At 40.5% G+C, this 18,333-nt stretch overlaps 1 protein-coding gene across 1 annotated transcript in view; it reads right to left on the reverse strand.

The window, feature by feature from the left end:
• The window catches only part of MYO16 (myosin XVI), a 524,958-nt gene that overhangs the window by 67,827 nt on the left and 438,798 nt on the right, over positions 1 to 18,333 (reverse strand). Inside the window, exon 32 of the mRNA XM_023752474.1 lies at positions 6,438 to 7,574. Within this exon, the coding sequence (XP_023608242.1) occupies positions 6,438 to 7,574 (1,137 nt within the window). The remainder of the gene's footprint in view (positions 1 to 6,437; positions 7,575 to 18,333) is intronic.

The raw sequence follows: 18,333 nt of genomic DNA on the forward strand, positions 1-18,333 counted from the left end.
CTGCAAATCAGATTTTTCTTTAATTCAGCCTGGCTCTCCTCCACTTTCTTCTCCAGATTCCTGAGGTGTGCTGCATTTTTGTCAATGTTCTATCATCTTGATCATTTTCAATGAGTGGAGAATAACATGCTTGTTTTATTTCATGTTCTAGATACATGCAACCAGACGATGTAATGCCATTTGGAGCAATAGAGCACCCTAGTGGCCTAAGCAAGACAATGAATCTTCCCTTCCACTTCCACTTGAATCAGCTCTCATAATATTTGAAACTAGGCAACTAGAAATAATTAGCATGATAATATTAGCCATATTATATATGGAAAACATTTTGTGAATATATGGAATAATTGTATCTAGAAATGAACAGATAATTAAACGTTTAGTCATTCTTAATTTTAAGGGCCAAGTGGCTTCCATATGACATTCCAAAATTGTATATGTATACCCATGAGCCGTAAAGTACATGTTTGGCATATTTGAGTTTGTGGAACAGTTTTCTCTTTCTAAACTGGATGACTCTTAACTTACTGCACCTTAGGTGAGCAAGTATGAATTTTAAAACCTTATTCTTGGTTGTTTATTTTCCCCCTCTACAGTCCAGTCGTAGGCACCCTGTGTATCTAGCTAAGAGAATTGCCACTGGGGATATAATTACTGTGTCCAAGTCTTTCTCTGTCTTTTATGAGCAGGGTGACTTCGAGAAAGTCGATTAATCTCTCTGTGACTTAGTTTTCCCATCTGTAAAATGGAGATAATAGCAGCAGGTATCTTTAGTCTTGTGAGAATTAAACAGGTTATTAAAACAATGCCTGGGGCATCGTGAGCACTACAGTTCTTTGCTGCTCACATGTTTCCTCTCAGGCTGCAGTCATATCTATCATCTGCACAATCACATTTTGTCTATGGGTGCATCCTGGACTCTTGGGTGTAGTGTGATTCTCTATAGCTCAAATTGTATATCTAAGCGTCTCTAGAAAATGAACTGTCTAAAGAAACATACTATTTATGAAACATTACATACAAGTTTATGGAGTACTGATGAAGCAGAATTACATAACAAAGGACCTCATTTCTTATACACAACTCATTTTATTTTATGTTTTAACTGGAAATAGCTATAGCAGGATAATAACGAGCAGTTCAATTTCCTCAAGGTCACTTTCCAAAGATGTGAGGGAATTTTGAACTCTTCTTCAAAATTTGCAAAAAAAGATTTCCCCATATCACAACTGTATAAGAAATGAGCTGTAATTAATTTAGGTGCCTTGAGGGTGAATTAGCCACCTACTGGGTGATTTGGTAAGAAAGCTATTTCAGATGAAAATAAGAATATCTTTAAATATAAAGCAGGTAAAATAGAAGATTTAAAACCTTAAAGGGAAGAAGTCCCAAGACTACAGTAAGTCATTAATAACAGCCATTCAATTCATTCAGAAGAGAATGGATTACTGACTGAAGGATCCAATTATGTAAACCTTAATAATCATATAAGCAGCTCCAGTGATTAGCTCTAGCATTGACATTTTTTTCATCTACATCTTATCTTTAGCCCCCTTTACATTCTTAAAAAAACACCAAAAAAAATAACACTTGTAAACTTATTTCCCACATCAGAGCCCATCAAGAATCACACAGTTCTCAACTGTATAGTTGGAACTCCCGTGATCTGATGTGTGAGGATGACCCAGCCTCACATTGCTAAGTTTTCTGTTATTATAGCTACTGTGCTGGGACAGGAGTTGCTAATTCATATATTTATGAGAAAGTCCTAAGTGGCTCAAAGGAATCTTTTCAAATTAAAAAGTGTTTTGTAAAAGCCCACAGTAGAAAAATAGATGTTTTATAATTTTTGAGTTGAACTAACAATGTTGTACCTGAGGTTTTATGTGTGTTCTCAAATACTGGTTAGTGGCCACCATAGGAAAATACAATCAGCAAATTCATGCACCATGCCCAGAGGCCTCACTGTAATTCTCACGAGGCTCTAAATCCTACACATAGGGTTTTCCAAGTGATGAGGCCTGTCTAGAAATGCATTAACTTCTCTTTCTTAAATAGAGCCAAGAAGAATTTACCCAAGTCCCATCTATAGTAAAATGAGGTTTATGAGGTTTTAATAAACTTTTAGTTCTAAAAGCAAATGCTAATTTGTTTACTTAATGCTTTACTCTTAGATTCCATTTTGTTCCCTGGAATGAAACATATGACTTGTGAAATTCAAACATTCTCCTATTTACAAGGACAATTTCATTTATTAATGGCCTATAATTAAGAACAAATTGTTAGCTAAACAAACAATTAGCTTGTCTGAAGAATAAATAGGAAGTAGGTTATTCATTCATTTGCTAAGTGTTCTTAGCCTTGACCTACTTTTCACTTATTCAGATTGCTTTCTCAATTTTCTAGAGCTTTTGTAACTAACGTAATTTTCCTAATTAAATAATGAAAGCTAACATTTATGTATTTTCTTTAGGAGAAAGAACAGGCTAATGTACACATAAAATGTTATAACATAAGTCAAAATTTTACTTCCAATTCTACCCCATGACCCTAAGGAAGGTATTTAGCCTCTTCACCTGGAAGTTTTCCATTTCTGTAAAATGAGGATGTTATAGTTGCCATCTACCTAAAGCATCATAACTCAAGGGACTTGCTACAATTTCTTTAAAGAAGAGATGCTGTAGCATGGCTCAGTGGTTGAGCATGGACCTATGAACCAGGAGGTCATGGTTCATTCCCGGTTAGGGCACAAGCCCAGGTTGTAGGCTCGATCCCCAGTGTGGGGCATGTAGGAGGCAGCCAATCAATGATTCTCTCTCATCATTGATGTTTCTATCTCTCTCCCTCTCCCTTCCTCTCTGAGATCAATAAAAATATATTTTCAAAAAAAGAAAAGGTGCTGTATATTTATGCAATTCTTCCCCAAAATATGGAACATTGGGAAATATTTTGGATTTCTATAAAAACCTTACAATGATTTTTTTGAAAGATGATTAGATCTCCCCCCCCCCCCACAAGAGCTTAGATTTATTTTGAAACTTAAAAAAGTATAAGATAGATAAGTCTACATATTTCTACATTTTATATCTTGGATTTTTTAAAAAATTATCTTTATTGTTGAAAGAATTACAGATGTCCCCCCCTTTTTTTGTACCCCCATTGACCTCCTCTACCTTTCTCCCACCCCACCCCAGGCCTTCACCACACTATTGTCTGTGTCCATGGGTATGCATATTTACTTATATAAAAACCCTGGGTGTAACATCACGTCCCAAAGCTCAACCAACTGGAAGGAAGTCAGTCCTGCAGGGGTCGTCTTGGAAACGACTGCGCCCTACCCCAGCTGTTTACCGGAGGGCAAGGTTTCAGGCAGGAACCCACCCTCGGAGCAGAGCATGGAAGTACTGAGTCCTGGGTTGCCTTGCCAAGGACTGCACCCTCCCTGAGCTGTTTCCCACGAGGCCTGAGGGAAGAACCCACCCTCAGAACGCCAGGAGCGACCAGCAGCAGTCAGTCCTGGATTGCTGAGGCAGAGGCCACAGCGTGGTAGAACTCTGGGTCTGGCCCAACAGGGGGCGTGGCCAGCCTTCAAACCAGACCCTGACAGTAGGGAGGAGGCAGCCCCATTCCTCACAGAATCTGCTGTTGGATAGCTTGCTGTCAGTGGCCTGTCAGCCAGGAACCCCATTCACCTGTACCCCGGATCCGGACAGGAGGGAGGAGGGAGCACCATTTCTCACAGAATGGGCAGGTGGCCAGCTTGCTGTCAGGGGCCTGCCAGCTAGGAATTCTATTCACCTGCATATCTGTATAATGTTTTAACACATTATATTAGAGGCTGTGGTGGTACTGTTTTACCCACAGCATCTACAGGAATTGCTGCAAATTTACTTCTCAGTGGAAGCACCTTTCATTCCCAATATAAATTACCGATTCCATTAAATGAAACTTCAATTTCTAGACTCAATATAAAGAGTGAAGTTGCTAAAACTATTAAAAAGGCCCAACTTCTCATTATTGATGAATGCACCATGGCATCCAGTCATGCTATAAATGCCATAGACAGATTACTAAGAGAAATTATGAGTCTGAATGTTGTATTTGGTGGGAAAGTTCTCCTTCTTGGAGGGGATTTTCAACAATGTCTCAGTATTGTACCACATGCTATGGGATTGGCCATAGTACAAACGAGTTTAAAATACTACAATGTTTGGGGATGTTTCAGAAAGTTGTCTCTTAAAACAAATATGAGATCAGAGAACTCTGCTTATAGTGGATGGTTAGTAAAACTTGGAGATGGCAAACTTGATAGCAGTTTTGGATCTATTATTGAAGCTACCTTTGGAAATACTATATCTAGATAATATTAAAAATATATCTAAACGTGAATTCTTTGTCCAAAAAATGAGCATGTTCAAAAATTAAATGAAGAAATTTTGGATATACTCGATGGAGATTTTCACACATATTTAAGTGATGATTCCATTGATTCCACAGATGATGCTGAAAAGGAAAATTTTCCCATCGAATTTCTTAATAGTATTACTCCTTTGGGAATGCCGTGTCATAAATTAAAATTGAAAGTAGGTGCAATCATCATGCTATTGAGTATGGGGTCTTTGTAATGGTACCAGACTTATTATCAAAAGATTACGACCTAACATTATCGAAACTGAAGTATTAACAGGATCTGCAGAGGGAGAGGTTGTTCTGATTTCAAGAATTAATTTGTCCCCATCTGACACTGGCCTCCCATTTAAATTGATTCGATGACGGTTTCCCATGATGCTAGCATTTGTGATGACTATTAATAAATCACAAGGACAAACTCTAGAAAGATTAGGCATATTCCTACCTGAACCCATTTTCACACATGGTCAGTTATATGTTGCTTTCTCTAGAGTTTTAAGAGCATGTGTCGTTACAGTTAAAGTTCTAAATACTTCAGCACCAGGGAAATTAGTCAAGCACTCTGAAAGTGTTTTCACTCTTAATGTGGTGTACAGGGAGATATCAGAATAAGCTAATCACTTTATCAGTCATTGTTTGCATCACTGTTGTTTTTATATCATGTTTTTGTTTTCATATCATGTTTTTGTCGTTTTTATATCATGCCTCTGTTGTTGTTATATCCTTTTGTTACTATTTATTTATTAATAAATTTATATATTATTTTCATATACATTTTACTAATTTCCTTTCATCTCTCACACTTCTATTATAGAGAAAGGGCAAATAGCAATATTAAAATATCTCTGCTAATTAATTCCCTTTTAATGTGCACGAATTTCGTGCACCGGGCTACTAGTATGCATATAAGTTCCTTGGTTAATGTCCCCGCCCCTCTCCCCTTATAGAATCTGCCAAAATGAAACCTTTAGCACATAAAGGCAACTTCATCTGAATTAAGTAGCATGTGGTTACTTACAAGTGATTGGCTTTTTATTTTTTGCTAGTTACATTTTGCTTTTATGAACACAAAAAATATATATATTCAGGCTGCAACATCATGGTACTGAGCACTTGGGCTGTGGGAAACGAGTTAAGTCGGCTCGCGTGAATTGTGCGTACTCCGCGGGAGCCGTCTTAAACTCGGTTCATATAGATTTGCGGTGTAGTGCGGGAAACGTGTAAACTCGGGCCGATTGTAACTGCGTATTACCAAATATTTCATTTCAATCGAACCCATACTTCAAAAGATATAGGCATTTTAACGCGCCATCTTATATTTTGGCGGGAAATTCACCCGCAACCCAAGTGTGAGCACACTTGAGTGGACTGTCAGTGCAAACCATGCCTTAGGCTGAGAAGACACAGATTTAGTAGAACCAAGTTAAATGTTCCTCAGGTGGAATATGAGCAGAAGAAAGTCATTCATATAAAACAATATAAATGTGAGCAATATCACAAGTAAGATAATAACTGAATAGGTGATCATCCCAGAAACCAGGAGTGGAAGTGAGACAGACAGCAAGACAGAAGGATAGACAGGAGTCAATACTGAAACGTAAATCAAATGGGAATTGACAATGTATAATGTTATAAAAATACCAATTCCATGGTCTAAAGAAGTATTGTTAGAGGGGAAAATGATCAGCAGCTAAAATAGAACCTTGCTCTAACACATATCAACTCATAAGAATTTACTGAATCCAGTTTTCATGCTATGTATTTGTATATCATGAGCCTTCATCTGAAAAATGGAAATATCTATACCTGCCTATTTGGCCATATTGGTTGCATAAAAATTTCTCTCTGAATGACTACCACAATCACCTCAAGCATGATTTAAATTACATATATATGTATATGCGTATACATGTACATCTACATCCCCCAACATCCATCTGTCCATCCATCCATCCATCCATCCACCCATCATCCATCCTTCCATCCATTTCAATGAGCAAAAAAGGGAAATGCTTCTATCTGCATACCTTCAGGTTCCCTGATTTTTCTTCCCGCTGCAGACTTCCGAAGGACGCTCCTCCCGGAGTTAAAGAGGCTGGTTAGCTCGTCCAGGGGGCTGCTGAGGGGCCTGGAGTTCGGGGAGCTGTAGGGGACTGGAGAGGAGGCGTTGGAGTTGGCCTTCCGATGGTCCACTCTAGCTGCTGCCTTGCCGGGGGAATGCGGAGCCTTGGAGAAAGAGCTGCAGGGACCCGCTGCGGGAGCAGAGTTTGGCTTTTGCTGCACTTTGGGCAGATCCGGGTTTGTGGCTGCCTTCCCCGTGGGCACCACGCTGGCCTCGGGTGGGAAGGTGAAGTGGCGGTGGGCAGCAGCCGGCGCAGGGGGAGGAGGCGGCGGCGTGGGAGGCGGAGAGACTTTGTGGGACCCGTTGAACACAGGGAGGCCGGGGGACGGGGGCCTGTCACCACCCCCGTTTTGGCTCTTGGAATACTGTGGCGACAGAGGACTGGAGCCTTCCGACTGCACAGGGTACTTGAGGTTGGTTTCCAGGACGGGCAGCTTTTTCACCTCCAGGGGCGTCAAAGGTGATTCATCCGACGCTGGGGAGCAGGTGACAGGGGTTGGGGGGAACACCAGGAGCGGGGGCCGGTGAGGCAGCAGGTTGGGGAAGGGGGCGGGGATGTCGCAAGTGTCTTTGCAGGGACCTGGTGTCTGGCAGCCAGTGTCTCTCTCCTCCAAGGTGAAGGGGCTGGGGCGCTCACACAGTAACGGGAGTGACACGGCCGCCCAGGCGCCCCCCACCTGAGCGCCCCCGTCCTCTGGGGGCGCCAAGTACTTCATCTCCTCGTACACCGCTTCCCCCTGGTCGGGGCTGCCCGCGTGGCCCACCATCTCGATGTAGACGGGCTCCAACTCAGGCTCTGTCTCAGCCTCAGAGTGCGCAGGGGGCGCAGGGGGCGCGGGGACCCCCAGCATGGCCCCCAGGGCGCACTGTGGGCCCCCTGCTCTGTGCCGCAGGCCCGGGACCCCCACCGCCCCGGGCCCGGCGCCTGAGATCTCCTCCGAGGAGCCGCTGAGCTTGGTGTGGGGACTTCGCTTTGGCTTCCGAGGAGGAATCTTCTTCATGGTGCTGTAGTCATCACTGTGCGGTCTGGGCCGGGTGAGCACTGGAGGCAGATGAGCAAAGGATGGGAGGTGTTAGCACGACTGCAGGGTCAAGCCGGCACAGCACTGGGGCTGGCGGGGCTGCCCTTGCCGACTGGGCTCCTGCAAGTCCCCAAGGTTGGAGACAAAGGCCTGCATCCCCCACTCTGTCCCCCTCTTCCTCCCCCCCACCCCTCCGTGATCCTAGCTCAGCCAACACTTCTCAAGACTGCCAATAGAAAGGGAGTTTTGATCCCAGAGCTGGAGGATAACTTCCATCATGAAGGAAGACGTTAGGTGGACCATAAGGGGTCCAGGGATTATCAGCCACCTGCAAGCCCGAAGTGCCCAGGGATACAGCCACGCCGCAGGGGAACACACTTCAAGCAGCTGCTGGAACCTACCTACACCTGTATTTTTAGGGTCTCATAAAGGTGTGACATGAGAACAGGCTGAACTGGTCCCCGGGGCTTTAGAGATGAGAAAATGGAAAGCTAGGGAGAACAAGCAAATTAGCTAGTCGGTGGCAAATGGAAGCTTCATGTAGGAAATGAGTAAGCTTGATTATTTAAATGGTATGAAATGAACAAAACAAAACGCCTACATGCATAAAGAGATTATTATTTTGCTAAAGAACTTTGTTATTAAAATGATGCCAAGGGTGAATTTTACAAAAAATCAGCATATTTGAATCTTTAACAGAAGCACATATTTAACAGGAAAATTAAGACTAAGAACTTCTAGCCCTGGCCAGGTAGCTCAGTTGGTTAGAGCAGTCATCACCGATACAACAAGGTTTCAGGCTGATCCTTGGTCAGGGCACATATAAGAATCAACCAATGAAAGGAAAAACAAATTGATGTTTCTCTCTCTCTCTCCCTTCCTCTCTTTTTTTCTCAAATCAATTATATGTAATTAATTATATATAAAACTATAAACTTCTAAAGTGGAAATTTCTGAAGTTGAAAAAAGGGAAATATTTAGAAAAACAAATCAGCATAATATTAGTAACAACTAATTTTAAAAGAGGCAGAAAAACTATTTAGATAGGATTTTAAAACATTTATTGAAATAGAAGTTTAAAAAATTCCAAGATTTATTTTCTAATATAGTTTATTATAAATTATAATACATATTTACTAAATAAACAATATTTCTCTGAAAACAGATGTTAATTTCAGGAAATTACATTAAGCTTTACTGAAATATCAAAACTGAAAAATCTTAAACTACGTTACTAATTTGGCATTTTACTGTGAGAATTATTGATAGAAACATATCTAACTTGTCTTAGTTCCTGAGTTATTTAAGGCATGCAGATTTTACTCTCACCATGACAGCACATATGACATCAGTAAATGTCCCCAGGTTGGAGGAGATAATAAAGTAAAATGGCTGAGATTAAAGGCTTTTCTATGGCTGAGTAGTATTCCATTGTGTAAACGGACCACAGCTGTTTTATCCTCTCACCTACTGATGGGCACTTCAGCTGCTTTAAAATCTTGGCTACTGTAAATAACACTGCAATGAACATAAGGTGCATATATTCTTTCAAATTAGTGTTTAAGCTTTCTTTGGATATATTCCCAGAAGTGGAATCGCTGGGTGATAAGGCAGTTCCATTTTTAATTTCTTGAGTTAACCACATACTACTTTCCACAGTGGCTGCACCAATCTGCATTCACACAACAATGCACGAGAGTTCTCTTTTCTCCAAATCCTCACCAATGCTTCTTGGTTGTTGATTTACTGATAAGAGCCATTCTGACAGATATGGGGTGATATCTCATTGTGGTTTTAATTTTCATTTCTTTGATGAACATCTTTTCATGTCTATTGGCCATCTGTATGTCCTTTTTGGAGAAGTGTTCAGGTTTTTTGCCCATTTTTAAATTTGATTTTTTTTGTGTTGACTTTTATAAGATTTTAGTAAATTTTGAGTATTAACCCCTGGGGAAAGCAGAATAGAGTTACCTCAAAAAATTAAAAATGAAACTGCCTTATGATCCAGCGCTTCCACTTCTGGGAATTTATTCAAAGAAACCAGAAACACTAATTCAAAAGAACATATGTACCTCTAAGTTCATTGAAGTGTTATTTACAATAGCCAAGATTTGGAAGCAGCCCAAGTGTCCATCAGTAGATGAATGGATAAAAAAAGCTGTGATACATTTACAAAAAAAATACGACTTGGCCATAAAAATGAGGAGAATCTTCTTTTTGCAACAGCATGGATGGAGAGCCTGAAAGGTATTATGCTAAGTGACAGAAGCCAGCCAGAGAAAGACAAGTACCATATGATTTCACCTATATGTGGAATCTAATGAACAAAATAAACTAACAAACAAAATAGAAACAGACTCAGAGAATCAGATAATAAATAGACTGATAGCTGTCAGATGGGAGGGAAGTTTGGGGCCTGAGTGGAAAAGGTGAAGGGATTAAGCAAAAATCAACAATAACAACCAAGAACAACAACCTAATAGACACAGAGAACAGTATGGTGATTACCAGTGGGAAAGGGAGTTGTGGGAAGGTAGAGGAGGGTAAATGAGGATAAATAGTGATGAAAGAACACTTGACTTGGGGTGGTGGACACAAAATACAATATTCAGATGATGTGTTATAGAATTAGACACCTTAAACCTATACAATTTTATTATCCAATGTCACCCTAATAAATTCAATTTTAAAAAAAGTTTTAAAAAGGCAAAATTCCATAATTAAAAAAAATATGTTTAAAGGTTTCCAAGTCAAATCTGGATTCAAATCTCAGCAGGACCATTCATTCATGCAGTCATTTGTTGAGTCATACATTTGACTAGTATTTCCTGAAACACATTAGTGAGTACAGAGAAAATTTTCCCTACCTTCCGCTGTCCTAGTGGAAGGTGTCAGACAATAAAAAAATAAGTTAAACAAATGAATTAATTCTTGATCATGTTAGAACATGACATATGCCATAAAAGTGAAAAACAATAGGCCATGAAAGGGTTCACAGAATTGTGTGTGTGTAGTGGGGGGAGGGTGGCAATGGTGCAAATGATAATATTAAAAGAGGTTTTAGGCAAAGCTCTCTAAGCTTCAGTATAGTCATGCATAAAATGATCAGTAATTATCTCAGAGGCATAAAATAGATATTGTATGTAAAGTGTTTGCTCACATTTTGGCGCACTGGAAACATGAAACAAATGGGAGACATCCAAATGAGAATGGAAAAGAACAAAGCTAATTTTCTAACTCAATGGACATCTTTGTGAGCCAGTATTCTACACAGTTCCCAAAAGCAGCCAACTTTTAAGAGCAGAGCATGCCCAAAATGCACAATTCTGTAATTAATAAGCATTATTCTAAAGGCTTTCACCATACTAAAACATAAGCTTCTCCTAGAAAGTTAATGACCCACACAAAATTTTAACATTGCTATTACAGAGTTGTTCTGAAGATTTAAATAATTTAAAGGATTGGTGGCAGGTTGTCTTTTCCAAAACTGGCTTCAACAATATTTCCAGTCCCACATGCTCTTCAGAACCCTGAACCTGGGAGGGCCTCTGTGACTGGCCCTGACAAATAAAATATGGGGAAGGGGCTGCTGCCTGCTTTCTGTGGCTGGATCCCAGGTAGTATGGTTCTGCTTGGCTCTTGCTGTCTGGAACACATATCTTGATGGCCCTGATCTCTATGTGAGGAGACTGCTTACTCTGAAGCACCCATGCTCTAGAGAACAGGTAGAAAGACCACACAGAGGTGAGAGTGATGAGGAAGACTCCATTTGCTTCAGCTCTCAGCTATCTGTGTTTCTCCAGCCCAGACACCAAAAATCTAATAACCGAGTCTTTGGATGATTCCAGCCCCTGACTCTCACTACTGCTGTGAGAGAGCCTGTGTAATCACTGGTTAGCTGAGCCCAGACAAGTACTAGGACTGTAAGAGAGAAAAAAGGATACAATGGTCATTTTAAGCCACTGAATTCTGGGGTGCTTTGTTACACAGCAGTAGACAACTAATACAGATATTGGTACCTGGAAGTGGGAGTGCTACTATAAATAAAACTTTAAAAGGGTGGCAGTAGCTTTGGGAAATTGGAGGAGTCTTGAAGGCAAAGTTAGCAGAAGCCTGTTGATCTTCACAGAAGCTCTTGGTGAGGCTTAAAAGGAGGTGAGGAAGATGCCAGAAGCTGGAGGAAACATGAGCCTTCCGGGGCCATTGTGGAAAGTTTAGCAACACTGTCCCCTGCAGTGATGTGGGAAGTGAAACACGCACTTAGGGAACTGAATGATGTAGCTAAGGAGGTTTTCAGGTAGAGTGCAAAATCTGCCTCCTGGATTCTTCTAGCTGCCTATGGTAAAATGTGAGAGTAAAGAGACAAGCCAAAGAAAGACCCACTAACTGTAAAGGATCCTGGACTTCCTATGTTTGAAAATAAAGGTTTCTCACTGCCAGGCTGTCCTGATGGCAAATAATTCTCAAGTGAAGAAATGACTTTCAAGCAGAGATGAAATCTGAGGCATTTTCAGGAAAACGTGATCTAAAGATGGAGCCAAGATCATGGCTATGAAACCCTTTATTGAGACATCAGGAAGATTTAAGGTGATGCTTCGTGGATCTGTTCAAAGGAGCAAAACCACAGGACTTCTAAGAATCGTAAGTGGATTGCAGCACAGAAGTCTTGCAGAGAGCCCAAAGTAAAGAAGATAATTATCTCAGAGACTTGTGGATGTGGCTTTTGAATAATGCAGTAGATTGTAAATTCACAGGAAACTCACAAAGCTTTTAAAGGAATTGGATCATCTTGCACTGAAAGGAGAAGACTTAATACAGAATGAGGAAGCTCTGGTGCCTCAACATTTTATAAGCAGAAAGCAGGCTGAGAAAGCTACCAGCCCTAAACATGTCACATCTTGTGGATTAGGAATTACAATTTACAGGTGAGCCAGGAGTCCAAAGCATGTACCTAAGACCCATGGAAAATCATTTCTAGGAACTAGGACAACATCCTAATCAGGGCACAGGCAGTGTGTGCCCAGGTATTGTTCAGAACTGTTCCGTGAAAGAGCCTGCTGTGTGCCTCCCAACTTTCCCCCTTTTAAACAGGAACACCCTGGACCTGTCCCTCCAGTGCATGTTAGCTGTGTGGAGAATAGGTCCCCGGTCTTCAGATCCATACGTTCAATACTGGAGGAGTGAGCTATCCACCTGAACAGCCCTACCCAAGCAGCCAGGATACTTGAATCTGATTTAGATGGAGATCTGGGCATTGCACCTGAGCTTGGTGTGGTGATGGGATGAGGTATTGGGGCAATTTTGGGGGGTGGGGGGAGGAAAGTGCCTCTTGTATATGAAAAGGATGTGAACTGGTTTTGCCCCAAGGTGGATAAGGCAATTTGTATTTTCCAAAAATTGGCCACAATAGTGTTTCCAGTCCTATGAAGAGCTGGAATCTCTTTCTCCTCCCTAAGCCTGCATGTGCCTGTGGGACTGCCTGACGCAAGGACTGTGGTGGAGGTGATTCTGCATGACTCCCAAGGCTGGTTCATAGCAGGCGCTCTCTTTCCTGGAGCATGTGCCTTGGACACATTGATTCTCCATGAAGTCCAGCTACCCTGATCTGTCATGCTACACAAACCACGTGGAGAGACCACCTAGAGACACAGGTGCCCTAGCAGCCCTAGCCCCCAGACATCTGAGGTACCAGACATGTGAGGTCCCAGATTTCAGAGGATTCCAGCCAGCATGTGCAGTTTTTCGAAGGACCTTGACTAAGAGCCACCCAGATGAGCCTCGTTCACACCCAGAACCTGAGAGAGTACGAAGATAACCGTGCTGGATTTAAATCACCAAGTTTTGGGTGAGTAGTTGAGCAACAATAGATAACTGATATGATATTCCCTCAAGGTTTTCTCTAGATGCAGAGAAAAGCTTTATCTTTAAAATTAAACTATTACAAATAAAGTAGTAGATTTTGTTAGGAGGCAGTCAAGAGCCTGGCCTCTAGGATATGACTGCCTTGGATAAGTGACGTGTGACAGGCTACACCACTGCACCCTGACCCTGTGTCCTCATCTATAGATGGGTCACAGTGATATCCCATTCCAGTGAGTAGTTCTAAAGATGGAAGATACTTCGCATAATGCCCAGCACATGATAAACACTCAGTAAGTGTTGGCTGTTGTCATCATTATCTTATTACTACAGAGCCAGAAATTAATCATGAATGATAAAACAGGGTTTCTGTGAGTATGATCTGGGGTTCAGCAATATCAGGTCACCTGACGTGCTTTATTGAGGATGTAGATAGCACAGTTCCTGTCATATTCCATAATTACTAAGTTATAATCCGTGGGGGTGGGGACTTGAAAGCTTAGTACTTCACAAGTTAAAATTAGAACACCACGGTTACAGAATTAAAGAATAATTTGGTTTATGGCTATTTCTTTGTGCCTGTGTGTGTATGTCCACCCAAGTGCCCAAGTACATACTAATAGTTCATTTGCAAATATGAATTTGAGGACCATTAGAAATAGGTTTACATTAAGAGTTTTCTTAACAGTATGTTTAGCCCTAATATTTGTGAGTAAAACTCTTGCTAATACTTGACAATGTCAATGAGATGTCAGGTAGACATTTCATAGTCATAGATCATCTTCAGGGCAAGTTTTACTGTTCAAACAGTAACTTAAGGGTTAAACCCGACATTCTCAAGCTGACTCACCATTTCATACACTTGACTCTTATCTGAGTGACTGGGCAATGATCTAGGGACTTGTGTCATTTTAAGTTTTGTTAAGAGATAAAAATGTTCTTGTGCAAATACTTTCCCTTTGGCATTGTTGTTAAGGCATGTCGGGTGACTTAAAACCCCATTTGCTCCAGGACACAGGCTATTTGGCCCCATTCTCATTGAGAACAAGATACCTACATAATTGATCTATGAGAAAAAAGGAATGAGGGGCTTGTTCAACCAGAAAACATGTCTATCTCATGTGTATGTATCCATTGTATTCCAATTCTTCTAGTGTGATTTTGCCTAGTTTCAAAGCAAACTTAGTGCCTAGGACAGGACATCAAGGATGCCTAAATAAATGCCTGGTGGCCCACTGCATACATGAGTGAAAGTGATATCAACTTACAACCAGCTACCCACCAGACAAAAAGGGCTCCTACTGAGTTGATATATTCCAACCTTGTTACATCACTTGTGTGTGTGTGTGTGTGTGTGTGTGTGTGTGTGTGTGTGAGGAGCCCTTGTTCTCATCCCATCTTTACCCATTAGACAGCATTCTACAGGCATAATGCCACTTAAATGTCCTTCCAGGTCCTTCCTCATTTCCCAGCCAGCATTAGAACCATTTGCTCTGTCCCATACCATCCTGTTCTTTTTGCTATTACTCTGCTTATCTCATAATTTGTTTACCCATTTATCATCCCCACTGGCCTCTTCAGGGAAGAGCCAAACTCATGAAATACACTTAGTTAATATGTGTTGAATGTGAAAATGCACCATCAATTGTAAAACATGCAGTCATGTTCTCCTGTTATGTCCAGTAATACAATTCTCGGGACAGTGTTCACAGAAAACCTAATTTCTGTCAAATTTCGGGTAATAGAAAAAAAAACATTTTAAAGGGGCTTCTGGTAAAAAATATGTTGACAAACCAAATCTGACAAATCTCCAGGGGACATTGTGAACCTTGCCAAATTGTGCTCATTTCAATTTATTGATAGAAAGCTAATTCTGCTTTAATGAAAGCAGCACAAAGAAATATATTTCTATAACATTCATGTTTTCATTCAGTAAGTATTTATTGAGTGCCTACCATGTGGCAAGTGCTGTCTAGAATAAAGATATAAATAAGACAGTCAGAAAGAAAAGAAACAGAACATTATTTCCAAATTAAGCCCCACAGCTGAACCACTCTTGTATCTATACATTATAAACTGCATTTTGTTGAGAATGGAGTTGTATGGCAATGAAAAAAAATGATTTCTCAATGTGTAATTCATCAGGAATGGGCTGCTGGAGTCTGCAGGGAGGGTGGCTGTGGAGGTCATACCACAGAGAATAAAACGATGGAGGCTACCATTGCCCAAGAAAATCCTTTCTTTTGGCATTTCATCATCTAGTCATCACTGTGTTTGGGAGAAAGTCTGAGCTCTGGATTTAGAGAATCAACTCTTCCCTCTAGAAAGTAATGGAACTGGGAGCCCCCTAGCAAAGAGAAAGTGAAGCCAGGACCCTAGTCTCCTTTTCTTAGTCACTGTTTGCAAAGACCAACCCCAGACGTTTAAAAAACAGCACTTTCAAATAGTTGGCTCTAGCTTGTTAATAGTTTGCAAACAAGCATTAAAATTTACTGGCCCATAAAATTGTTTCAAGATTCTCAGGTACAAAGGTAGTAAAAAAAATGAGCCCTCTCTCCTGCCCCTCTTTATGGCCATATGGCATAAAATCCTATAGGAAAGGCATGTGTTAATAAGATCAAGACTGGTCACAAAGATTAAGACTTTAATGTGACTAATTATTGGTTTCTCTAAGATTCTTCCTCTTCATTCTCCAATCAGATCTCCATTCATTCTATAACCTTCTGAATGGATTAGCAGCTTTATTTGTAAAAGAAAAGAACTTAAACTTATTTTTAATGAGCCCTCAGGAATGGCTCAGATAATAAACTGATCTCAGTTGTGGTCCCTGTTCTTATGAAACCAGAGTTCATAGAGCATTTTAAGTAGTGATCAGATTTTCTTCTTAGCTTTTGCAGAAGGATACATTTGTGACATCTTACTAGGTGCAAAAAAATCAGTACAGCAGGTACTCAAAGAATGCCATTCCATACAGTGTGGTTTTGATAGTTGATGAGATGCCACAGAAACCTAATTCTTGTTTATATCAATTAGCCTATTGTAACACTGGTTTCATTATACCTCCTTTTGCTTACCATCACAGAACTATGGGCAACATTAAGTGAGGCCTGACTGTACTGCCCTTGTGGTAAAGACATGCAACTCTTAGAATCAGTGCTCTCTGAGAACTTTGTGTGATGATGGGAAACTCCATACCAGTGGCTGTTGAGTACTTAGACTGTGACTAATGACTGAATAACTGAATTTTAAATTGTATTAATTTTCGTTACTTTAAATGTAAAGAGCCACAGTTATTAGTGGCCACTGTATAGGACACTTTGAGCTCCTGTCACAATGGCATAAACGGGACCAGAACCACTGCTGATGGCGGGTTTTTTACTAAGAGTGTCACCACCTTTGTGATTATGGATTAGAAGTCCATGGCCTGAGTGACGAAGCCCCTCTAATGGCCCTTGACTCCTAATGCTACAAAACTAACTAGCACACCAGCTTGATCCCAACATGCAGGTTAATTTTTTAAAAAACATTTTTTATTGATTTCAGAGAGGAAGGGAGAGGGAGAGAGAGAGATAGAAACATTAATGATGAGAGAGAATCATTGATCAGCTACCTCCTGCACTCCCCACACTGGGGATTGAGCCCACAACCTGGGCATGTGCCCTGACCAGAACCAAACCATGATCTCCTGCTTCATAGACAGAAGCTCAATCACTGAGCACCCTGGCTGGGTGCAGGTTAATTTTTTTATTCTTCAATATATATTTAGAACATATTCTAAAATGTGGGAATTTATCTGCAGCCATAGGAGATATGGTGATGAAGGTAAAGTCATCAGGACTAGGAATCATAAATTGTGAAAATGAGTAAGTATCATAGATAGGAAAAAAGGAACTTATTTATGGAGTGGCCCTTTCACACGCCTCCGGTATGTGAGTTTACTGTGCTGTGATCTATGGGGGAGACACCTACATGCACCTTACTCATATGTGAGCTGAAATTAATTTCTAATGAAATTTTACATAAAAATCTTGTGAGTCTAATGAATCACATCATGTATTTTATAGTGCAAATATTGAGAGACTTGTGATTCCCTACAGTAGTAAGGAGTTTCAGAATTTTGCAATTGTAGACTTTCGTGCATTTTCTTCATTCATCTTTTTTCTGTCACTTTATTTTACATATATTTTTATCCCATGATTTTTGAATAATTTTTCTTAATTGACATTTTTTTGCTGCTCATATGAGAGACCTCGATTTTATTATATATATAGTCTCCTTTCACAACGATGTGACTACTTGGCACTTGGTTACTCTAAAATCTCACCTTCAGGGCAATCGGTCTCCTAATATGCACACAAAGAGAAAGCATTTTTAGACTTTACCGGCTATTCTGAGACCTACTTATTCAAATTTATAGAGCTTGTTTGCAGCATTCAAGTTTGAAGGGGGCTTTATATTATATACACTGTAACTTTCAACCTTGTTTTGTATTGTGTTTTTTTTTCTATTTCTGATGCTATTTTGAGTCTTTACATCTCCATCTCATTAGTCTTAGACTGTTAAATACTGTTCTTCCTATTTCAATATGCCAAAAAAACTTTCTTCATATTTCAATCACACCTTTTTGAAATCTGTACCATAAATACAGAGGCCTCAAAGTAATAATCGTGGAAATGTGAGCTCGTCTACTTTCTCAGGGAGTGGCTCCCTGATTTCTTTAGAGGGGGAACCTCCTCTAGCTTGTGTGCATTGGGAGTACACCATGTTTTCAGGGAGGTCCTGTGTTCACATCTATACCAGCTTGAACACTCTCTTCTAGGGGATTTCCCTAAGGTCATGTTCACTTTCTGTTGTCCTTATTGCCATGACACTAAAGATACATACTTGGATTCTTCTCCCCAAAGTTATAAATTTCGCCTC

Source organism: Myotis lucifugus, unplaced genomic scaffold (genome assembly GCF_000147115.1).
Source record: "Myotis lucifugus unplaced genomic scaffold, Myoluc2.0 scaffold_33, whole genome shotgun sequence".
Lineage (NCBI taxonomy): Eukaryota > Metazoa > Chordata > Mammalia > Chiroptera > Vespertilionidae > Myotis > Myotis lucifugus.